Below are 20,074 nucleotides of genomic sequence, written 5' to 3' on the forward strand. Positions count from 1 at the left end.
CAACTTTCTCACTTCACATGGTAAACTGAATTTTTTGAAAATATGCTATGAATATGACTCAAACTCTCCAGGTGGATGGCTTCATTTTCTCATAATGCAAATATGTTATCAATATAATTTTGGGATTTTCAGCCTTTTGTCAAAAGTAACTATTCAAATATTGTGAATGGCAGAGAATTACCCAATGCTAGCTGCTTTTAGTTATAAAGCTGTCCATGGAATTCCAAATAACACAAAGAGTTGTAGATTGAAATAGTTTAATGATTTGTGATAAAAAGAAGTTTCCTTCTAGGAGGGCTAGGTCTTCTGATGCAGATATGTGAAATAATTTCGTCAATGTGATTTCACATTTTGAATTTATACTTTTCATACAAGAAAGAAAACATGCAAATAATTCTTGATAAAAGAACTTGTCTGGTTGATAGATGACTGCAATAGCTGTGGCAGAACAAAGAAATCTGTAGGTTGACATATCCCACATTTGTAACTGGATGCAACAGAATTTGCTCTCTAAGTTTCTGGTAGCCTAGAAAACTATGGAACAACCAGATTTATAATAGAGCCTAACACTATCTAGCTATTCTCTAGTGTTTTGGTGCTAATTTCACATAACTTTCTTTTAGCAGAGATCACTTTATATTTCTGATGAGTGTATTATTACTCTTATCTGCATTAGTGACAATAAAAGTTTTGTAGATTCCAAATTGCCTGGTGTTTGATTTTTGAAATGTTCCTATAGAATTCCAGCTTTTTAGCATGCTACTATATTCAAGTAGAGAGTTTGATAAGGAAATTATGTAAAATGCAGGAGAAGTTTTTAAGTTTCAGATTCTATCATTCATGCTAAATTTTGGATATTTCCTAGCAAGGTCATTCATATGTTCTACCAACATATGCTTGAATTTTTTAAAAGATGTGTGGTTTGGGTTTTTCAAAGCTGCAAGTTCAAGATGGCTGAATGTGATAACAAGTGAACTGTGTTTATTAGCTTTGTTATATCTGTCCATCCATATAAAACTTCCAAATGGATAAAATGACTTTGATCAAAAACTTAATAACTGTTAAAATCTGATAATAACTGCAACTTCACATGAAGAGCAAAATACATCGCTGCACAAGTGATGCATGTAGTGGAGTTATTCTTGGGTACCACTGATTTTAATTATACTCTTGTTTTTTTTTTTTTTTTTTTTTTTTTTTTTTTTTTTTTTTTTTTAAGTACCTGTCATTAAGAAATATTTTAATACTGATATACCTGTAACATACCCATCTATTTTAGGCCCTCTTGGTGTTGTCTGTCCCCCCCCCCCCCAACACATTTTGATGAAGGATATTTTGTAGGAAGTTTGGCAGAATACACTTCTCTGAATTTAAAAGCTGCATGCTGGCTTGGCATGGATGGTAAAGACAGTGATATTTTTAAAAAAGGTGTAAGGATGCATAATTATTGCCATTTTACATACAGAAAGATCAGTCCTAAAGAAATAGATCTGGATGAGGTCCACATACTTTCCATGGTGGGCATGTGGCATGAGATACTATTTGATGTGTGTGTCTTCAAGTGAATGTGTTCAAGGAAAGATATGACAAGTATTTCAATCAAATCAAATTGCAAAATAAAATCAGACAGAATGGAGAGTTACATTTATTTAGGATAACCAATCAAAATATAGTGATATATCAGATGAAATAAACAGACAAAAAAAGGCTGCTTTTAACCAGATAAAAAAGCCCATTGCAAACCAAAAAATAGATATCAAAATAAGATCAAAACTTTTAACAGTATTATTCTACCATCAATGACCTACAGTAGTAAAACATGGAACAACAAAAAAAGGAAGAACAAAGCCTAATAACAACACAAAGAAACAGAAGAAAGAAGGCAACAGAAAGAAGAGTCTGTAATATAAGCAAAAAAGATCACATAAGATATGTTGAAATAACGAAAAAAATTGGAATTTAAAGAAATGGAAGAAGCTAACTATAACAAAAAATGGTGAGCAGGACATATAACAGGTATGAAAGAAAACAGATGGACTTCAAGAATAACAGACTGGTATCAGACACACAAATTTAAAACTTGTTGGTAGACCAACGAGTTTTAAATTTTAGTGTAGACCAACTAGAAAATGAAAGGATCCTATATTAAAGTCAACAGGAAGGGGAAATGGAGGCGAGTGGCTCATGATAGAGAAAGAATTGGCATCATAGCAACCTGCAGTTGTGGAGAAACCAAGACTGAAAACACAGGTCCATCAAAAAAAATCATGGAATTGCCTTGATCAAAATGCAGTCAATTTATCTGATAACTGGCAGAACATTTCTACAATTACAGTGATTTTAACAACAATCCTCCACAGCCTCATCATGAAAGATAATACTAATCAAGAATTCCACGACAAAGTTAGTCATGGGACACTTGATCATTTCTGTCCCCTGCTCTATTAATTTTTTTTCCCAGAAGCTTATTGCTCTTGAATGAAATTCTAGACCTCTCAAAAGTCACCAAAAGCAAAGTTAGAGAGAGAGGAAAAAAAGCAACAAGCTGTTGCTTTTCACTCACTCACAAACACATGCACGCTTTGTGTATTATTCTGAGGCATCTTCTGCCTAACTTAAATCAAAATTTATAAGTACTGATTTTTTTTTTCTCACATTTTATGTAATGAATCATTTTTAGCATATCTTGTTTATTGACTGAAAAGATTAACAGAAAGTCAGCAAAATGCTACTTCCCTCCTTCATTCACTAATAGACAGCACAGCTGAGATCCTATTCATCCAATTTTCAGTGAGTCATTCCTATAACTGCAACAGATTAAATGATATTTTAATGATCATATATAGGTGTTACCTCCTACTTCTACTGTACTTTTGACAGTAACAATCTTTGAAATTTGGAGTGGAGACTTCAGGAGGTGATGAATTAATATATTAGTGATAGGTATCACAGTAAGATTCATGTCATGGATTTTTTTTTTTTTTTTTTTTTTTTTAAATTCTGTTTAGAATCATAGGTGAAAACAATTTTATAATCAGAATGTGTTTTATAACATAATATATACATATTCTGTATGTATGAAAATGTTAGGATTTTATTATAGGAAATATTTACTTTCTCTGGAGGGTAGCAGCTCTAATATTAATTAACATAGCTGATTAAATGTTTATCACTTCCCTTGTCAACAAAATTGCAATGCCACCTATATTGAGTTTATGATCACATCACTTCATTCCCACTTGTACAAGCATTATTGGGATTGTTGCATAACATTACCTGAATTTTTCCAAAAGAAAAGAAAAATGCAAAAATCCTTAACTGTAGAAATAGCAACACATGCATTAGAATACAATCACATTCCACAAACAGAAAAAGTAACCATTCTTACCCCCCCCCCCCAATGAAAAGTTAAGAACATCAAAAGCGACTGAAATAAAAACACTGCAACACGATCGATGTCTACTGCCCTACATTATATCTGTGGTTTGGCAGCTACTCCAACAACAAAAAAATCTCCAGCCAATCAAATTGCCTCTACAACATTGACATCGCTTTGCAGGAATCCAACTCCACATCCAAGGCATCACTCCCCATGCAAGATGTAAGTGGTAAGAAGTACGGGATTGCTCTGCAGAATGAAGCAAAGTGGGGACTTTGAGGACTCTGAGCAGATACAGTGGCTGTGAAGGCCTGCAAAGAACCCTGAAAATTGCTGTTATGCAGCAATTTTCAGGGTTCTTCTATTCAGCAATTTTCTAGAAGCTCTTCAATGGATTCATCAACAACCATACAATTTGTTCTTTTTTTCTGATTATGGTTTTCCTGAAATGGCCTTACCCTGTAAACCAGTTTCATCTTTTATCATATATATTTTTGTGTGTGTATTTTGAGGCCTTCACATTAGTCTTGTGAAGGCCTCGTTAAGGGGTCATTATCCTTTACAATTTTTTAGTTCTAGATTTTAATCTTTAAATATTTTGCATTCATAAATTTTATAAGTTTATAGTGTATTTACTATTAATATTATATCATTCGTTATTACTGAAATTATTCTCATCTTCTAATAGTATCCTAATATTTTATGCTTTAAAGCCTTTTATTCATATCGTAGTTTTTAAATTGCATACCATATTAATGATAAGATGAAACTGATCACTAATATATGTCCATCACCTTCTGCAATCTCCACTCCAAATTTCAAAAATCATTATTGCCAGAAGTGCAGCAAAGGTAGGCAATAACACCTATATATGATCATTTCATTAAATCTTTAATTTAAAAAGAGTTGCAGTCAAAAGATATATTTTGATCCAAGAGTGCTCCATAACATAAAAGCTTTGTTTATTTCTTTATATCAAATATTACAACAGGAGTAACATGAATCATAAGTTGAGAGACAATATAAGGTCCTCATTCTTGATGTTTTGTGGTAAACAATGAATAAATTCAAAATTTATTTCTCTCTCTAAAACAACTTCCATTTAACTTAACCTATCCAGGTATTACAGAATTATATTTTCAGAAAGCAAACGCTGCAATATGGGGAAATGATTTGGGTATGTATATATTCTGCTTACGTCATCAAGCATATTTAAAAAATGTAACAACTGTTGTTGTGCTGTTTAAGTAAATTACAACAGTACATGTGTGGCTGTGATATCACAAGCAAATAGCAGAATAATCAACACTAATAGCTGCTGACAATGTAAATAAAGATTCTCCTCTTGTCAGTCTACAATCATCCTGGAATAAAAAAAAAACTGTTTCTTTTTTTATATATACAGGTAGCCCTCAAATAATGTGGTCTACAAATTGTAGTAACCCTTTATCTTTTCATATATTTTTCACCGTGTGACTTAAAAATCAAATTTTATCTTTGTTAAATTTCTGTCTGCCTGTTTATAGTGTATTGTGCATGTAGTTATAAGTAGCGAATTTATATGAGGGGAAATACCCTTTAGCACACATCTAAATTTTTTTTTTTTGTGTAGAGTCAACTGTTTACCATATAAAGTGTTTATTGTTGTGCATGTAGTTATAAATGGTGAATTTATATTAGGGGAAATACCCTTTAACATGCATTTATGACAATTGTTTGCTATATAAAATGCTTATTATTGAAAATTATCTTCGTTTTTTGCCAGGAAAGTGCATTAAAATCATAAGTGTGTTAATCTCAAGCTGAGCACTTTATTTTCTGGGGAGTTACATAAATAATTAATATGCAATGCTTTTTTTTCATGTAAAAATTTATTTTTATAATAATGGCCACTAAAACTGTAACGAAAGGGAAAAAACCAACATTGAAAAGAAAATTCATTTCTCTCAAAGAAAAAATTAAAATCTTGGATTAGTTGAAAAATGAAGAAAAATCAGGAGTTATTGCAAGGACTGTGAATTTAAATGAATCAACAATTCGAACAATCAAACAAAATGAAGAAAATCCGAGAAAGTGTTATTGCTGGGTCAACAGTAAGTGCAAAGCGCATTGCTCATGTACATGATATTCTAATGGAAAAAATGGAGAAATTTCTAATGATCTGGATAGAAGACTGTACTCAATAGAAAATTCCTTTGGATGGAAATCTTATTAAACAAAAAGCTCTCAGTTTCTAAACATTAAACTGCCTGGAGAACCATTAAAAATCATTGAAGAAGTGGAGACCAGGTGAATCTAGGTTATATTGGAAAAATGCCAAAATGCAACTATATTTAGAAAAATGAAAGATCAATTCCTGGATTCAAAGTTTCCAAAGATAGAATTATGCTGTTTTGTAGTAATGCATCAGGTGATTACATGACAAAACCAATTAACTGATCCTCAATTCCTCATGCTATGAAAGGGCACGACAAGTTGGCAGGCCAACAAAAAGGCATGGGTTACAGCTAGTATGTTTGAAAATTGTTTTTTTTTTCAAGTGTTTTGTACCCAATGTAGAAAGTGTTACACAAAGAAAAAGAATATCAACTTCAAAATTCTAATTTTAGATAATACACCAGGCTGCCCAACAAATTTGAGCCATCCGAATATTAAAATAACTTTTTTTGCCATCTAATACTACTTCACTTATTCAATTACTCAACCAAGGAATATTATCAACATTTAATTCATCGAACATTCCAATTAATTTTGGAAAAATTGGAATCTAATCCAAACATGACACTGACTTAAGCATGGAAAGAGTTTTCAATATCGAATTGTGTAAAAATTATTTATCTGTCCATTAAGGAATTACAATCCTCCACACTGAATGCTTGCTGGAAAAAAATATGGCCTGAAGCCATTCTGGAACAAAATTTCGTACCTCCAGTGGATGTCAAGTCGTATAATAGACGTCGCACACATTTTTGGTGGAGAGGGCTTTTGCAATATGGTTGAAAATGAAATTAGTGAATTAACTGATGGGGAAACAGATTTAAATGAGGAGGAACTGGTACAATTAATAGATGACGTCAAACCAAATGGCAAGGAAAGTTCTCTGAAGAATCTGATTGTGTTGAGAATCCATTAAAGAATTCAGTTTAAAGAAATTAGCAGAAGGATTGGATTTGGCAAGAAAGTTAGGAAGTTATTTTATGGAGAATGATCCCTCAATGGAGCGTTCCGGAAAATTCGTGAAACAATTGGATATTTGTTTAACTCCATATTATGAACTTAATAAAAAAATTGCAGAATAGTGCTAAGCAAGGTCTTATTACCAAATTCTTGATAATTAAACCAGCCAAATTATACAATGAGAATTATACAAGTGATGTCCAAGCGATTTCAAGTGATGACGATGTCCAGTCACTCATCAATTAAATATGCACTTTATTTTATTTTGCCAAAAATATGTGTGAATTATGTGTAATGAAGTTTACATACAATTTGTAATTTTTATAATTTTATACTATGTATTTGTTTCAGTTCATTTTCTTAACTTACATGAATTACCTGAATTTCAAAAAAAAAAAAAAAGATTTTGGAATATAACTACCTTTTCTATGTGATCTGAGTCTGGCATAATACAATTTATATAACACAACATTTCTATGGAACCTACAAGGGTTACCTGTAATTTTATACATATATGCACCACACACACACACACACACACACACACACACACACACACACACACACACACACACACACACACACACACACACAAGAGAGATCCCAAGACCTATGCCAAGATAGTAATGGATGGGCAAGTGCTTAAAAGAAGAAAGGAATTTGTCTATGTGTTTCTTGAAAACCTGAGGGTCACTGGGAAAAACATTATGGGGAAGACCTGTTCAAAGAGCAGAGGTAGTGGGAATGAAGGAGATCTTAGGTGTGCCACCTCAAATGTGGGACAATATTCTAAGGTCAGACAGATTTGAGTTTTATAGTCATGAGTTGAGTAGTAGAGAAGTAGTTTAGAAACAAAAAGAATATTACATTTTTGGAGGCAGAAGAGGATATGGAACTGATGTGCTTGTACCAAGACAAGATTGATGTTAAAGTCAACTTAAGAAGAGAAAATTCATCATAGTTGGTGATCAGGATATTGTTAGAAGTGAGGGAAAGTGAAAGTGGTCTTTCTTCCAGGTTATCCTAACCCCCACTTGAGAATGGCAAGAAGATCATTGTCTAAAACATTCGTTAAAGATCTTAAAGCGAGAATTATTTGAGCATTACAAGGTGTGCCACTTCAGCAAAGCTAAATAGCAGTGGATGTCAAAAGGTGGCAATCCATTCACAAAAGGAAGGAGGAATCTTGTAAGATGGTAGTGTGGTAAGAAGGCCACATGATAGACTCAATCAAATGTCTTGCAATTATCAAAAAGTGATATTTGAGTTTCTCCAAACTTTTCTGTGGTTTGTGTTCAAAGTTTGGAGAGGTTGGCTAGCAGATATGTGGATGACGAATGACGAACTCCAAGTAGTGAAGAAGTTGGATGTCGATATTTTTGAGAGCGATTAAAAAGCTTGCTTCCAAGCTGTAACACAGACACTAAATGAATATGATACATTCCTACCAAGAGGTTCAGAGATATCAGAAATATAAAGGATCGGAACCCTGCAGTCTGTTAAAGAATCTTTAGGTGTTGGAACATAAAATTTTGAAGAAGTAACACTTTAATCCTACACATTTTCATATCAACAAAATATCTCATCCATTGCCATCTGTAAAAGACAAACTGTCACCTCTGTCATTAGCTGATGTTTACCAGATCCCTTGTAAATGTCATTTGACATACTTTGGGAAAAAAGAATTCACGAAATCAGTACTAGTTGAATACACGAAGCCTCAAGTTTGGTCTGGTGCAGCATAGTACTGACATTAAACAGTATCCTGTGGGATAAAGCTCGTCTTCTCCATGGAAGCAGTTTTAAATATAAACAGCTTTTCAAAGAAAGTTGTGAAGCCCTTTAACAACGGCCTAACCTGAATCGAAACAACTGTCTTTCCCCCTTTCCAAAGTTTGGAAGATTCTCATTTTATGTAAACATCAAAAATAGTTCTAGAAATTTATGAATATAAATTTCTAGAACGCGACAAATGTTTTTAATTGTATGTACTTGTATTCCTGTTATATTTTCAGTATGAAATATTTATACTTTCATTACAGTCTATTACTCTGGTTATCATACAATTCTGTTGTTTTTAAAATTTACTTACTTTTTCAAAATATCACCGTTCAATAGATTGGATAAGATTTTTTCTCAGAAGTCAAAATATGATACTGAATATGAGTGAACTATAATATTGGGAATTACAAGGCCATTGCATTAATTGTTACTGATACTTTTCTGTACCCTTTTATTTTGTAAGTTGAACCTAATTATTAGTAATGACTGTTGACTCGAATTAACAGTATTTGTGTTTGAACTACATCATGAAATTCTTGAGCAGCTGTAGTTGTAAATGTCACTGATATGTTTATTATTATTATTCAGGCCTCCATGGAATCGAAAGACTCTTCATGGGTATCATACCACTACCTTCTCACTGACCGTTCTTGCTCTCACCACTCTATCCGGCAATGCATTCCATGGTTCAACCATCCTCCAAGCAAAGAAACCTTTGTTATATTATTATTATATCTTTATTATAGAAATTTAAATAACTATTTTAACATATGAAAAGTTCCTTTTCTCTTCATATTAAAACTAAACAAAATGTTTCAATTTTTGAGAGATATCACTTTAGATTTAGAATTATAATGCCAAATCTATTAAGATTCCTAAGTTCCAGAAGCACTAACTACTTCTTGCCATCTCTTTTAATGGCTGAAATAGGAGCATAAACTTTAGAGTTTCTGCAAATCAAGCAAAATGGCCAGAGGAATGGATTTTTCACAGCAAACAATGCAGATATGATTAACTGCCTCTCTGTCATAAGCACAGGTTTATAAGACCTGAGCCTAACATGAAAAGGGAAAATCTGGAATGGGAAGTTTAGAGGCTTAATATAGTCTAGATGAATATTCTGTGGTTACCCAATTAAACAAAATATTCATTTAAGTCTTGTACCTTTCCCCAAGCTCAGTTTTATCGTCTATGTCTTCATTCTTTTCATCATTATCATGTTTCTCATCCTCTATTGTTGTTGGATTGATAACCATTACTCAACTGACTTGTCAGTTTGTGCAGTAGTAGCAATATCATTGCTCAATCAACTAGATTGTCAAACATGCCAAATTGTAATGCCATGGGAGGATCTCCCCCCCTTCCCCCCTCCCCCAAATGTGAGTGAACTATGATATTAGGAATTACAGGGACACTGCATTCTTTCTAATTCTTATAAATATAATGCTGCCAGTGTGAGCCAAGTTCTAATACACATATACTCTAATGCAGATATTACACAAAATTTACAAAACATTTCCTACTGTATCTTAGTGCATTGCAAATTACTTTTGTTCAGTTGCAGCAATTAACAAAATAGTTTATAAAATAATTTACATAGATATTTCTCAACCAAACAAAGTTAACTAAAATTTCGTTTCGTGTTATTAAAAAGCTCTGAATGCAGAAATCACAGTTTCAATCAATTTCATAAAAAAAGTAGATAGTTTTCATGAAATTTAATTAATGACTGGCATATTAAGCATCTGATCTATGTAACTGATCACCTGATCAATTAACACTATTCCTGTGAGTGAACTATAGCTATCATTTTCAAAATGGTGTATGGTCCATAATAAAGCTTAACAGTAAGACTAACACCAAGAGGTAAAATACATTTATTACGCTCACTAATATTTCACTATTTTTCTACCCAACACCATCAGAGCACAATGAAACTGTGACAGGCCCACATCACTAAACCAACTAAGTGTAGAAACAATTCAAAATATAACTGATACCTAATGTCCTTACATGGCATCCTCTGTGGGTCAGATAACTGTGAAGTTAATTCAGAGAAGTATGACTATTAGATCTTAAAATCATAGTCTCCCAGATCTTTGGTAAATTAATGCAACCATACCTGTTGAGGTTGGGAGAGAGTGCTTCATAGCTGATGCTGATTCTAAGAATAGCCTCTCAGATCTGTAATGACTTCTACGTAATAAAGACATTTTTCGCCATCTGATTCTCTATGAAGGAGTATCCAGAACATGGTCTGCCAATCCTGACATGCCATACAGATGTTTCAGATGTAATTTTTATGTTCTTAAAGGTTATATTTATGTTCATATGTTAACTGATCTACCAGTCTGTCCAAAGACTCTTGCAGGCTTCCTGGATGTTCAAGATGTAGTCAATCTTTAGGAGAACATATAAAAGTAGCTAGTGAATGAAAGGTTTGAAAGTGGTATGGAGATCATATTTGCAAAGAACTTTGGCTATTTTTTAGGATGTACCTTTAAAATACGGAATGGGAATGGTTTTACTGTGATTCTGTGTGTTGAGTATAGGAGGGATGGGGGTGCATGTAATATTTTATTGATTTTATATGAGCTGTAGTCATTGGCTAAAAAGGTGTTGCGAAGGTCCCTAAGCTCAGTTTCAAGGGCTGTGTCATTTGAACAAATAGCCCTGGTTCAGCGAGTAAGAGTTTTGAGGATGCCATACTGTTTTGAGAAGAGTGGTGGTATGATTGTTTATGTAAATAAACAATCATACCAGAATCCTACCAGAATGAGTGGGTTTTCTTAGATAGAGAAGGATAATGAGTCATTAGGAATTCGTGTCACTAGTGTATCTAAAAAGGGAAGACTTCTGTTCTTTCTTTTTCTATCATCATCATCAAATTCCTGCCATGTACCCTCAAGGGGTGTACAGGATATGACAGTACTACATGAAAAAATTACATCATTACTAACTTCCTATCCACAATTTTCCTCCAAATCAGTCTGTTACTTGTCAAGACTCCAACATTATCAGATCTTATATTTCTATCGTCTAAGGCACTTTGTACCGTATCAATCCACCTATATCTTGGTCTTCCTCTGGGTCGTTTTCCTGCCAACCTGGCAGAGAACACTTGTTTTGCTAATCTTTCCTCTCCCATTCTATTTAAGTGACCATACCATCTGAGATTAGCTCTGCTAACGCATTCCTGGATGCTGACAATGTCAAGTTCTTTCCTAATATCCTCATTTTTAATATGATATTGCCATTGATGCCATCTGTTCACGCCTCTAATCTTTCTCAGGACTCTCATATCTGCGGTCTCTAGTCTTTGGTCAAGTGTTTTACTTCTGACCCAGCTTTCAGATCCATAAGTTAAAATTGGTTTGAACACAGTCTTGTATACAGCTAATTTAGTGTTCCGACTAATTTCTTTCTTATTCCATATGAATTTATTCAATTGACTTCCCACCATACCAGCTTTGCTGATTCTGTTGTCTATTTCTATATTTAGTTTACCATCTTCAGTAAAAATTGTGCCTAAGTAGCTGAAATGTTTTACTTGTTCCACCGGTTCTCCATTCACAACACAGTTGACATTTTCAATGATTCTGCCTATTTTCATTGTCTTTGTCTTTTTATTGCTGACCTTCATACCATATCTATTACAACAGCTATTCAATTTAGTCAGAGAATCTTGCAGACTTGTAGCGGATTTATTTAGAAGTATAACATCATCCGCATAAAGCAAAGAGCTGACATTAACATCTCCAATTTTGATATCAGGTTTAATGCCACATTCCTTCATAATGTGATCCATATATATAATGAATAACAGAGGGGATAACGTACATCCTTGTCTCACACCAGATTTAACATTAAACCATCTTCCTGTACTTCCTTCAATTCTAACTGCTGACTCACAACTCAAATAAAGACTAAGTATTGCTTGATATAATGCCCCATTGACACCATATAACTGCAGTGTATTGAATAGCTTCTCTCTTGGCACCTTGTCATATGCCTTTTCCAAATCGACAAAACTTAAATACAGATCTTTGTTATATTCCCATGCTTTCTCGACTATTTGTCGTAAAGTGAAGATCTGATCCTGACAGCCTCTATTTGGCCTGAATCCAGCTTGTTCTTCACCAAGCTTTTCTTCCACAATTCCTCTCAACCGTTTCTCAAGTATACTTGCATAGATCTTGCCAGGAACACTCAGTAGGGAAATACCTCTGTAATTCTCACATTCAGTTTTATTTCCCTTTTTATATATGGGTACTATGAGAGATCTACTCCAATCATCGGGAATTCGTCCCTCTGTCCAGGCTTTCTGAACTATGCAGTGCAGCCACTGCAAGACTCTTATACCACCATACTTCAGCATTTCTGGTCGAATATCATCTACTCCTGCTGCCTTTCCACATTTCAAACCTTTGATGGCTTTTTCTACTTCGAGTATGGATATGTATTCCTGACTGCATGCCTGGTCAGTGTTTTTTATCACTGTGCTGTCATCACTGCTTGTTTCATTTAGCAGTTTTTCAAAGTAATTACTCCATACTTCAAGGATATCTTTTTCTCCTGTTTTCATTTCACCTTTATCATCTCTAATTCCTTTTACAGCACTCTTTCCTCCATTCCTAAGCTTCTTCAACAACCTCCAGAATATTTTGCCACCTTCTTGATATTTATTTTCTATATTCTTGCCAAAGTCCTCCCATGACTTTTGTTTAGCTAGTTTTACACACTGTTTAGCTTTCTTACATTTGTCTCTGTATTCTGTAAGAGTAAAAGCTGACTTATTTGCCAGGAACTTTTGATATGCTTTCTTCTTTTCCTTCACTGCCTCTTTAACTTCCTGTGTCCACCAGGGAGTTCTGATTTTTTTATCCTTGCACACAACCTCACCACATGCCTCTCTGGCAGAATCAATCAATGTTTCCTTCAGAGTTTGCCACTGAATCTCCAAGGTTTGATTCCTGTTCTCAAACTCTTTCATTTTCTTTTCAATAATATTTCTGTATTTTAGTCTACAGTTCACATCTGAGAGCTGCTCAACTTTTATTCGCTTTAAAACTTTCTTACATGTTATTCTTTTCAATATGAAATTCAATTTTATCCTGCTCAAGACTAAATAGTGATCACTTCCAATTTCAAATCCTCTGTACACTCTGGTGTCCTGCACCAGGGAGAAAACATCACTATCAACAATAACATAGTCAATGAGACTTTTCTTATTCCTAGCCTCTTCTCTCCATGTGAATTTGTGCACATTTTTATGTTGGAACATGGTGTTAGTAATAACCAGTCCATGTCCTGAGCAGAAATCCAACAGATATTTGCCATTATTATTAGCTTTGCTCTTTTCTCCAAATTTTCCCAAAATATTTTTGTATGTCTCACAATCATTTCCTACTCTACTATTTAGATCCCCAACAAGGACCAACTTTTCCTTTTTCATTGTGTCAGTTGCTTTTTCTAAAGCCTCAAAAAATTCCTCCACTTCTACCTTAGTAGAACCTTCTGTGGGACCATAGGCACAAATAAGTCTCATTGTCCAGTTCCCCATTCTCATATTTGCCCATATTACTCTACTTGAGACTGCCTGCCATTCAAGAAGATTAGCCTCGTATTTTGTGTTGAATACTATGGCTACTCCTTCTTTTCCTTGATTGTCATTGCCTGAATATAACATTTTGTATTTATTGCTCAGAAAGATCTCACCAGTTTTGGTCTTTTTTGTTTCAGTCACCCCTATTATGTCGATCTGGTACTTATCTAATTCCTCAGCTAGCTCCATTTCTTTGCCATTCAGGCTTCTTACGTTGATAGTACCGATCTTTAACTCTGGTGATGTTGAGTTGGGGTTTGTTTTCAGATTTGTTCCAGTAGCTGACTTTTCGCTGTTCGCCCTGGTTCCCTGGCGAAAACAACGGGGGTCTTGTTTAACCGGGCGACGCCCCAGCCGGCATGAAATTTTGTCATGTTGTACCATCATTTTTTATTTTGGTTTAACCAATAAGAATACAATTTGGTCGGCTAAATCCCAAATTGCCAGCCCATCCTCGTTCGTTCAGTATCAAAGTAGATACCCAACAGGGTGCACCACGAGAAGGTGAGGATTGGACATTAGGTCAGAAGCCCTGGTCGGTTCTCCGCATTCCTTTAAAGGCTATGTGGAGGTCTCCTCTCAGTTATACAGCTTTGACCCTTAAGCACCCCTTTCTTTTTCTATTGTGAAGTTAATACTTAATTTGATATACAACTTCCTCTTATAAAGAAGATTCCTACTGGGATAAGGGCATCATGGTGAAACGAAAATGCACAACACATCACAATTTAGACCCTAATATCTTCTGTGAATACATCCTACTATTACTTTAAATGTAAAAGCATGATATTAATGCTGTAAGCTGCATATGTGAGTGCTTCCTTCTTTATACTTTTATATCACAAGAGCACTGTCTGAACTACTGGCTCTTCTCAGTGGTATGTCACACCTAAAAAGTAGCAACTCTGTAGTCAAAGGCTATAAGTGAAATCTAGCAGAACAAGACAGTGGTAGTAATAACAAATTGCATTATATTTCTATCAGAGGAATTAGCCTCATGCTATAGTAAGAATCATATTAACAGCATAATAAAAAGCAAATGTATTCAATAGTGCCTGTTAGTATAACTTTAAAACTGAACTAACAAAAAAAAGATAATTACACGGATTGTTCAGGAAGGTGTCTATTAATTCAGTATTATGACTTCCAATTTTCAGGATTGCAAGCATATACTGAGTTCAAATAATTACTTCATGCTAGTAAAAGATGGATATGGTTAAAGATCTTAGAATCCCAAATGAAATTCATAACTTAAGATATCATAATGGTTTCACTTCTCATATCTTCCTTTGTGGGTTAGCTGAACTTGTGGATTTTATGTAAAGGACTATCCTTAGCGGTCTACTTATGGAATATAGCTTCCTCTTCATTATAACTTTAAGCTTTTATTATGCCCCCATCTCCTCTTGTATCTTGGAAGCTGAATTAAATTGTTTCAATTTCTGGTATACTTCTTCACATGCTTTAGTTTTTGGTTTTAAAATTTCGAGTTTCCTTTCCATGATACTATTTACAGTACTTCTGCTCACAATTGGAGATCTAAATATTCCAAATAACTGGTTTTCAACAGCCAACTACTGAAAACATCAGATTCTAATATCATCTGATCTAAAGAAGGATGGGGATTAACTCTTGATTTTTTTTTAATACGATTAATATGTTTTCAGATTTGGTTAAAAATTAACATGTCTGAATTTAACCAATAAACAATTTCAATTAACTATAAAGAATTTTTTAAACTCTAGATGAGTGTTTAATATTGCATTCTTGCTATGGGTCTTCATCAAGGAATTGGCAAATTAATTATAATTTTATTAAAGAAGTGATTGATACATTGTGAACATTTACATTATCATAATACAATTATTACAATTCTATTATATATTAAGGGTATTTCTGTAAAAATCAAGATGAATACTCACAACAGCAGGAATGTGTGCAATTCGTTTCGTTCCTTTTGCTATAGTAGTAGCTAGTGTAGGTGCTAAAGTAGTAGACTCCTTTCCTTCTGCAACTGTCTTATTATATTCTTTCTGTTTCTGAGCAATTGCAGCTAATAATGATGCATTAGGTACATGGGCAATTCTTCTTTTTCCACTATCAGAATTACTGAAGGGATTAATAAATGCACTGGAGAGTGATATCTATAAAGGGGAAATTAAACTATTTTCAACAACTTTGCTTAGAATTAAAGAGAGCTAATTTCCAGTTAATCTGGCAGATAAATTGTCAGTTATAAATGTATCACAAAGACCTTTAAAAATGGTTGCAACAAATTTTCCCTGAGCATTCCATAGTCAACTTCTGATGGGTCAGAGACAGGTCTAAGCTTTTACAGTATCAGCCAACATGATCATAAACACTGAAGTTTTCAGTATAGTAGTATTAAACTAATGCTAATTTATTTACAAAAGTCTGCTACACATGTGCACAACTATATTACAATGTTAATAATAATAAGCTGGAGTCCAAAACCTAAGGAGATGAACTATTTCTGAAGATTACAACCACAAATTCAGACGAATCAACTTATGACAATTTGTATGACTGATGATTCTGAGTAGAAAGCGGGTACACATGGTAGCACTCAGCAGGATAAAAGGCAAAAGGCTGCACTAAGCAAATTGTGTTTGAAGGAAGCACTTTTCGTGAAGAAATAAAGTTGCAAGCTTGAATGTCTTGTAATGTCTCAAAGACATCATCTAGATGATTTCACGTGGGGAAGAATTATTGGAAAGCTTGAAGAAGGCTGCAGAATTAACAATATTGCCAGAGAGTTTGGAATCTCAAGTAACATTGTAACCTGGCTCTGGGAAGCATTTCAAACCACTGGAATGTGTTCCAGACATTTGCTACGAGGTCACCCTCACTCTACCATGGAGCATGAAGACAGATTTATGGTTAGAACAGCAAAATGTAATCAATGCACCACAGCAGGTCAGATTGCAAGTTGGCCCCATTCAAGTACAGGTATGTGGATATCTCGATAAACCGTGGCAAGACATCTGTGACAAGTAAGCCTATACGGCCAAAAGCCTGTAGGCGTCCATTTATCCACAGCACATCGTACAGCAGGTCTTCAGTGGTGTTGTATCCATAAAAATTAGACAATGCACCAATGGGATAATGTACTTTTTACAGATGAGAGTCATTTTAGTCTTTCCTCCGATTCTAAACGTCACTCAATCTGGTGTAAAAGTGGTACTGGGGGGTCATAGTGTAGGGGAGGCATTATGCTTAATGGACACACCAAGCTATAAGTGCTGGAAAAAAAAGAATATGACTGATGAACGATATTGCAACAAAGTTCTTCAAAATCATGTTTGATTATGCTGTAGGCAAAGAATTCATGGATGACAATGCCACACCACATTGTACATGGGAAGTGGAGTATTTCTGGAGACTGAAGATCGAAGCAAGTGGACAGCATGCTTCCCAGATCTCAACCCCATGGAACATGTTTGGGACACGCTGCTGTTCAAAATTCCCCTCCAGAAAACAAAGAAGGCATTATTATTGCTCTGAAGGAAGAGTGGGCCAGTTTGTTTCCTGAATTACTTGGTGATAACCATAATACAACATTATGAGAGCTGCATCACAGTTCGGAGTGGATATATTCCATACTGAAATGTCTCTCTGCATAGTTTTCTATGTAAGTAGTGTACATTAATTCTTTAACTACAACTCTAACTTAGGAAATTTGTAACTTTTGACAAAAACATATTGCAATTTAATTTGTACAAAATTAAAACACATTTTTTGTGTAATATAAATCAATAGTATGCTGGCAATAAATTTATGCCCACATTTGGCTGTAGTTATGAAAATGTTTTCATATAGAAGTAAAAATGTAGTTCATCTTTAGTTTTTGGACACCAGTGTAAAGTCTTTTTTTTTTTTTTTTTTTCAAAATCTCTCCTCTCTCCCTCTCACACACCCAACTTCTTGATATATACCCCTCAGGAGTAAATGAAAATATTACATGATTATGTTACATTACTAGTTGCATCCTATCAACAGTTTTTTTTTTTTTTAATTAATCTGTTACCTCTCATAATTATATTTATTCAAGAAGAAAAAGAGAACATGATATAGATATTTCTGAAATGGAAAACAAATACATAAAACTTGATGGAAACTACATAAAAGTATAATAAACTTTTTAATACCTTTTTCTGACTTTTAATCTCCTCGTTCAGTTCTGAATGAATCTTCTGTAAACTCAGAAGACGATTATGCATAATCTGACCTGGAGATTTATGAGGATATAATAAGGTAGCTGGTTCCTGCAACATACAGGTAAGAGACAGGGATAAATATATTATATAATATAATATAAAGCAGCTACAAATGAGATTCATAATAAAACATCCAACAATTGAAACAGTGTGAATATTAAAGGAAACAATATGGCACCTACTTTACTCTACCTCAAACTGTTAATTTCAATATGGAAGATACCGAGTTTTATAAGTATTTATAAAGGAACAATTCCAAAATATTCATAAGTTCATTACCATGTTAACCCTTATGTGATCAATGCAACATGTTTGAAAATAACAGCAGAGAGAGAGAGAGAGAAAAACTTTCCATAAAATGAAGAAATAAAATGGAAGTTTTATTAAGAATTACACAGAAATATAGTCTTAATGGCCACTGATATGCTGATACTTTTTAAAGTATTTCTCACATGAATCTCATTAGTAATTAGAAGAGAATTTATTTCAATATATATGTATCTCTTTTGCACAATGTAAGAAATGTGATTTCTTCATACTGAACCAAAGTAATAAGCGTTTTGTTTATGAATACTACTGGAAGGTAGGACTATTTTGTTTCTTTCGTTGAATTCTCTTTGGTTGAAAACAGAAGGATGAATGAGAAAAATTGATATTTCAGTACAATGACATAATTTACCTGTGCTGCTTAATCTGCTCAGATAAATGACAGTGTTGAAAATTTACTTGAAGTTTTGACTGGAATGCAGTTTGATAGCTTACTATGAGTTTGTTAAATTTAGATTAGTGTTTATTTGAGTTCAATGCACAACCACCTTTGTTTACTGTACAGCTGAAACTGAAAGAAATTGTGTGAAAGTGAATGAACATTAATTATAATTTAATGACTCCTGTATATATGTTTACCAATGAGTTGCATATATTATTTATTTTGATATACTTTGAGTGGGAGCCAGACCCAGAGGTGGTGAAACAAAGGTGGAAGCAATGAAGAAGTCATATTTCCATATAAGAGTTGCCAAAAGGTGTCACATCTTATTATTAAAATTCTCTGGATTAGAGATAAGTTGATGGAAGTTTTTTCACTTGGCTATGCTACCAATTATATATTTGGTGTAATCCTTTATCCAAGTGTAAGCAAACAACAACCTCTGGGTCTGGCTCCCACTGATGAGACCTCAATAAAGGTTGAAACCAGTATGGATAGTGACCCTTCCTTAATGCATAGCATTATACATGACTGCAAGGAGATGTGCTTTGCATTATGGGATACTAAGGCAAGTGATGGGAAGTTATGCCACCTTTGCAACAAGTTGCCCCAGTCCTGCAAATACTTTAGGCACAAACTTTGTTTGCTTACACTTGGATAAAGGATTAAGCCAATTATATAATTGGTAGTATAGCCAAGTGAAAAAACTTCCATCAACAATACTAGTTGTGAGACAATAACAGCAATCAACAGCAAAAGAGCAGGTTAAGGGTCAAAGCTATATAACTGGGAGAACTCCACATAGCCTTTAAGGGATGTGGCAAACTAAGTGGTAATTCTGACCTGATGTCCAATTTAACTGGATGAGGTGTGCTGTACCTTTAGTAAGCATCCTCTGGATACTAAATGAACAAGAAAAGATTGGCAATTTAGGACTTAGATGACCAAACTATATTCCATATTGGCATGTTGCCCAGTTAATAACAAAGATAGTATTTGCTGGAAATCCTAAGAAAAAGGATCAAAGTAATCAGGTAAAGCATTCTTGATAGTTAGTTCCCCACATATACACAGTATTTACTAAAAAAAAAACATTGCATGCAGCTATTGTAAATACACAGTATTTACAACAGGTGCATGCAATATTTTTTTTCCCCCTTAAATCGTTTCGGAAAGGCTGTCTT

General features: G+C 34.0%; 1 protein-coding gene across 2 annotated transcripts in view; it reads right to left on the reverse strand.

The window, feature by feature from the left end:
• The window catches only part of LOC150092573 (uncharacterized), a 283,311-nt gene that overhangs the window by 172,579 nt on the left and 90,658 nt on the right, over positions 1-20,074 (reverse strand). For both annotated transcript variants that reach the window (XM_090414418.1, XM_090414417.1), the window contains exons 4-5: positions 18,113-18,229; positions 15,866-16,087 (exon numbers count right to left, since the gene is read on the reverse strand). In XM_090414418.1, coding sequence (XP_090270544.1) covers positions 15,866-16,087; positions 18,113-18,229 — 339 coding nt within the window. The remainder of the gene's footprint in view (positions 1-15,865; positions 16,088-18,112; positions 18,230-20,074) is intronic.

This window comes from Typopeltis vanoorti, chromosome 25 (genome assembly GCF_054136105.1).
Source record: "Typopeltis vanoorti isolate ZY-2024b chromosome 25, IOZ_Tvanoo_1.0, whole genome shotgun sequence".
Lineage (NCBI taxonomy): Eukaryota > Metazoa > Arthropoda > Arachnida > Uropygi > Thelyphonidae > Typopeltis > Typopeltis vanoorti.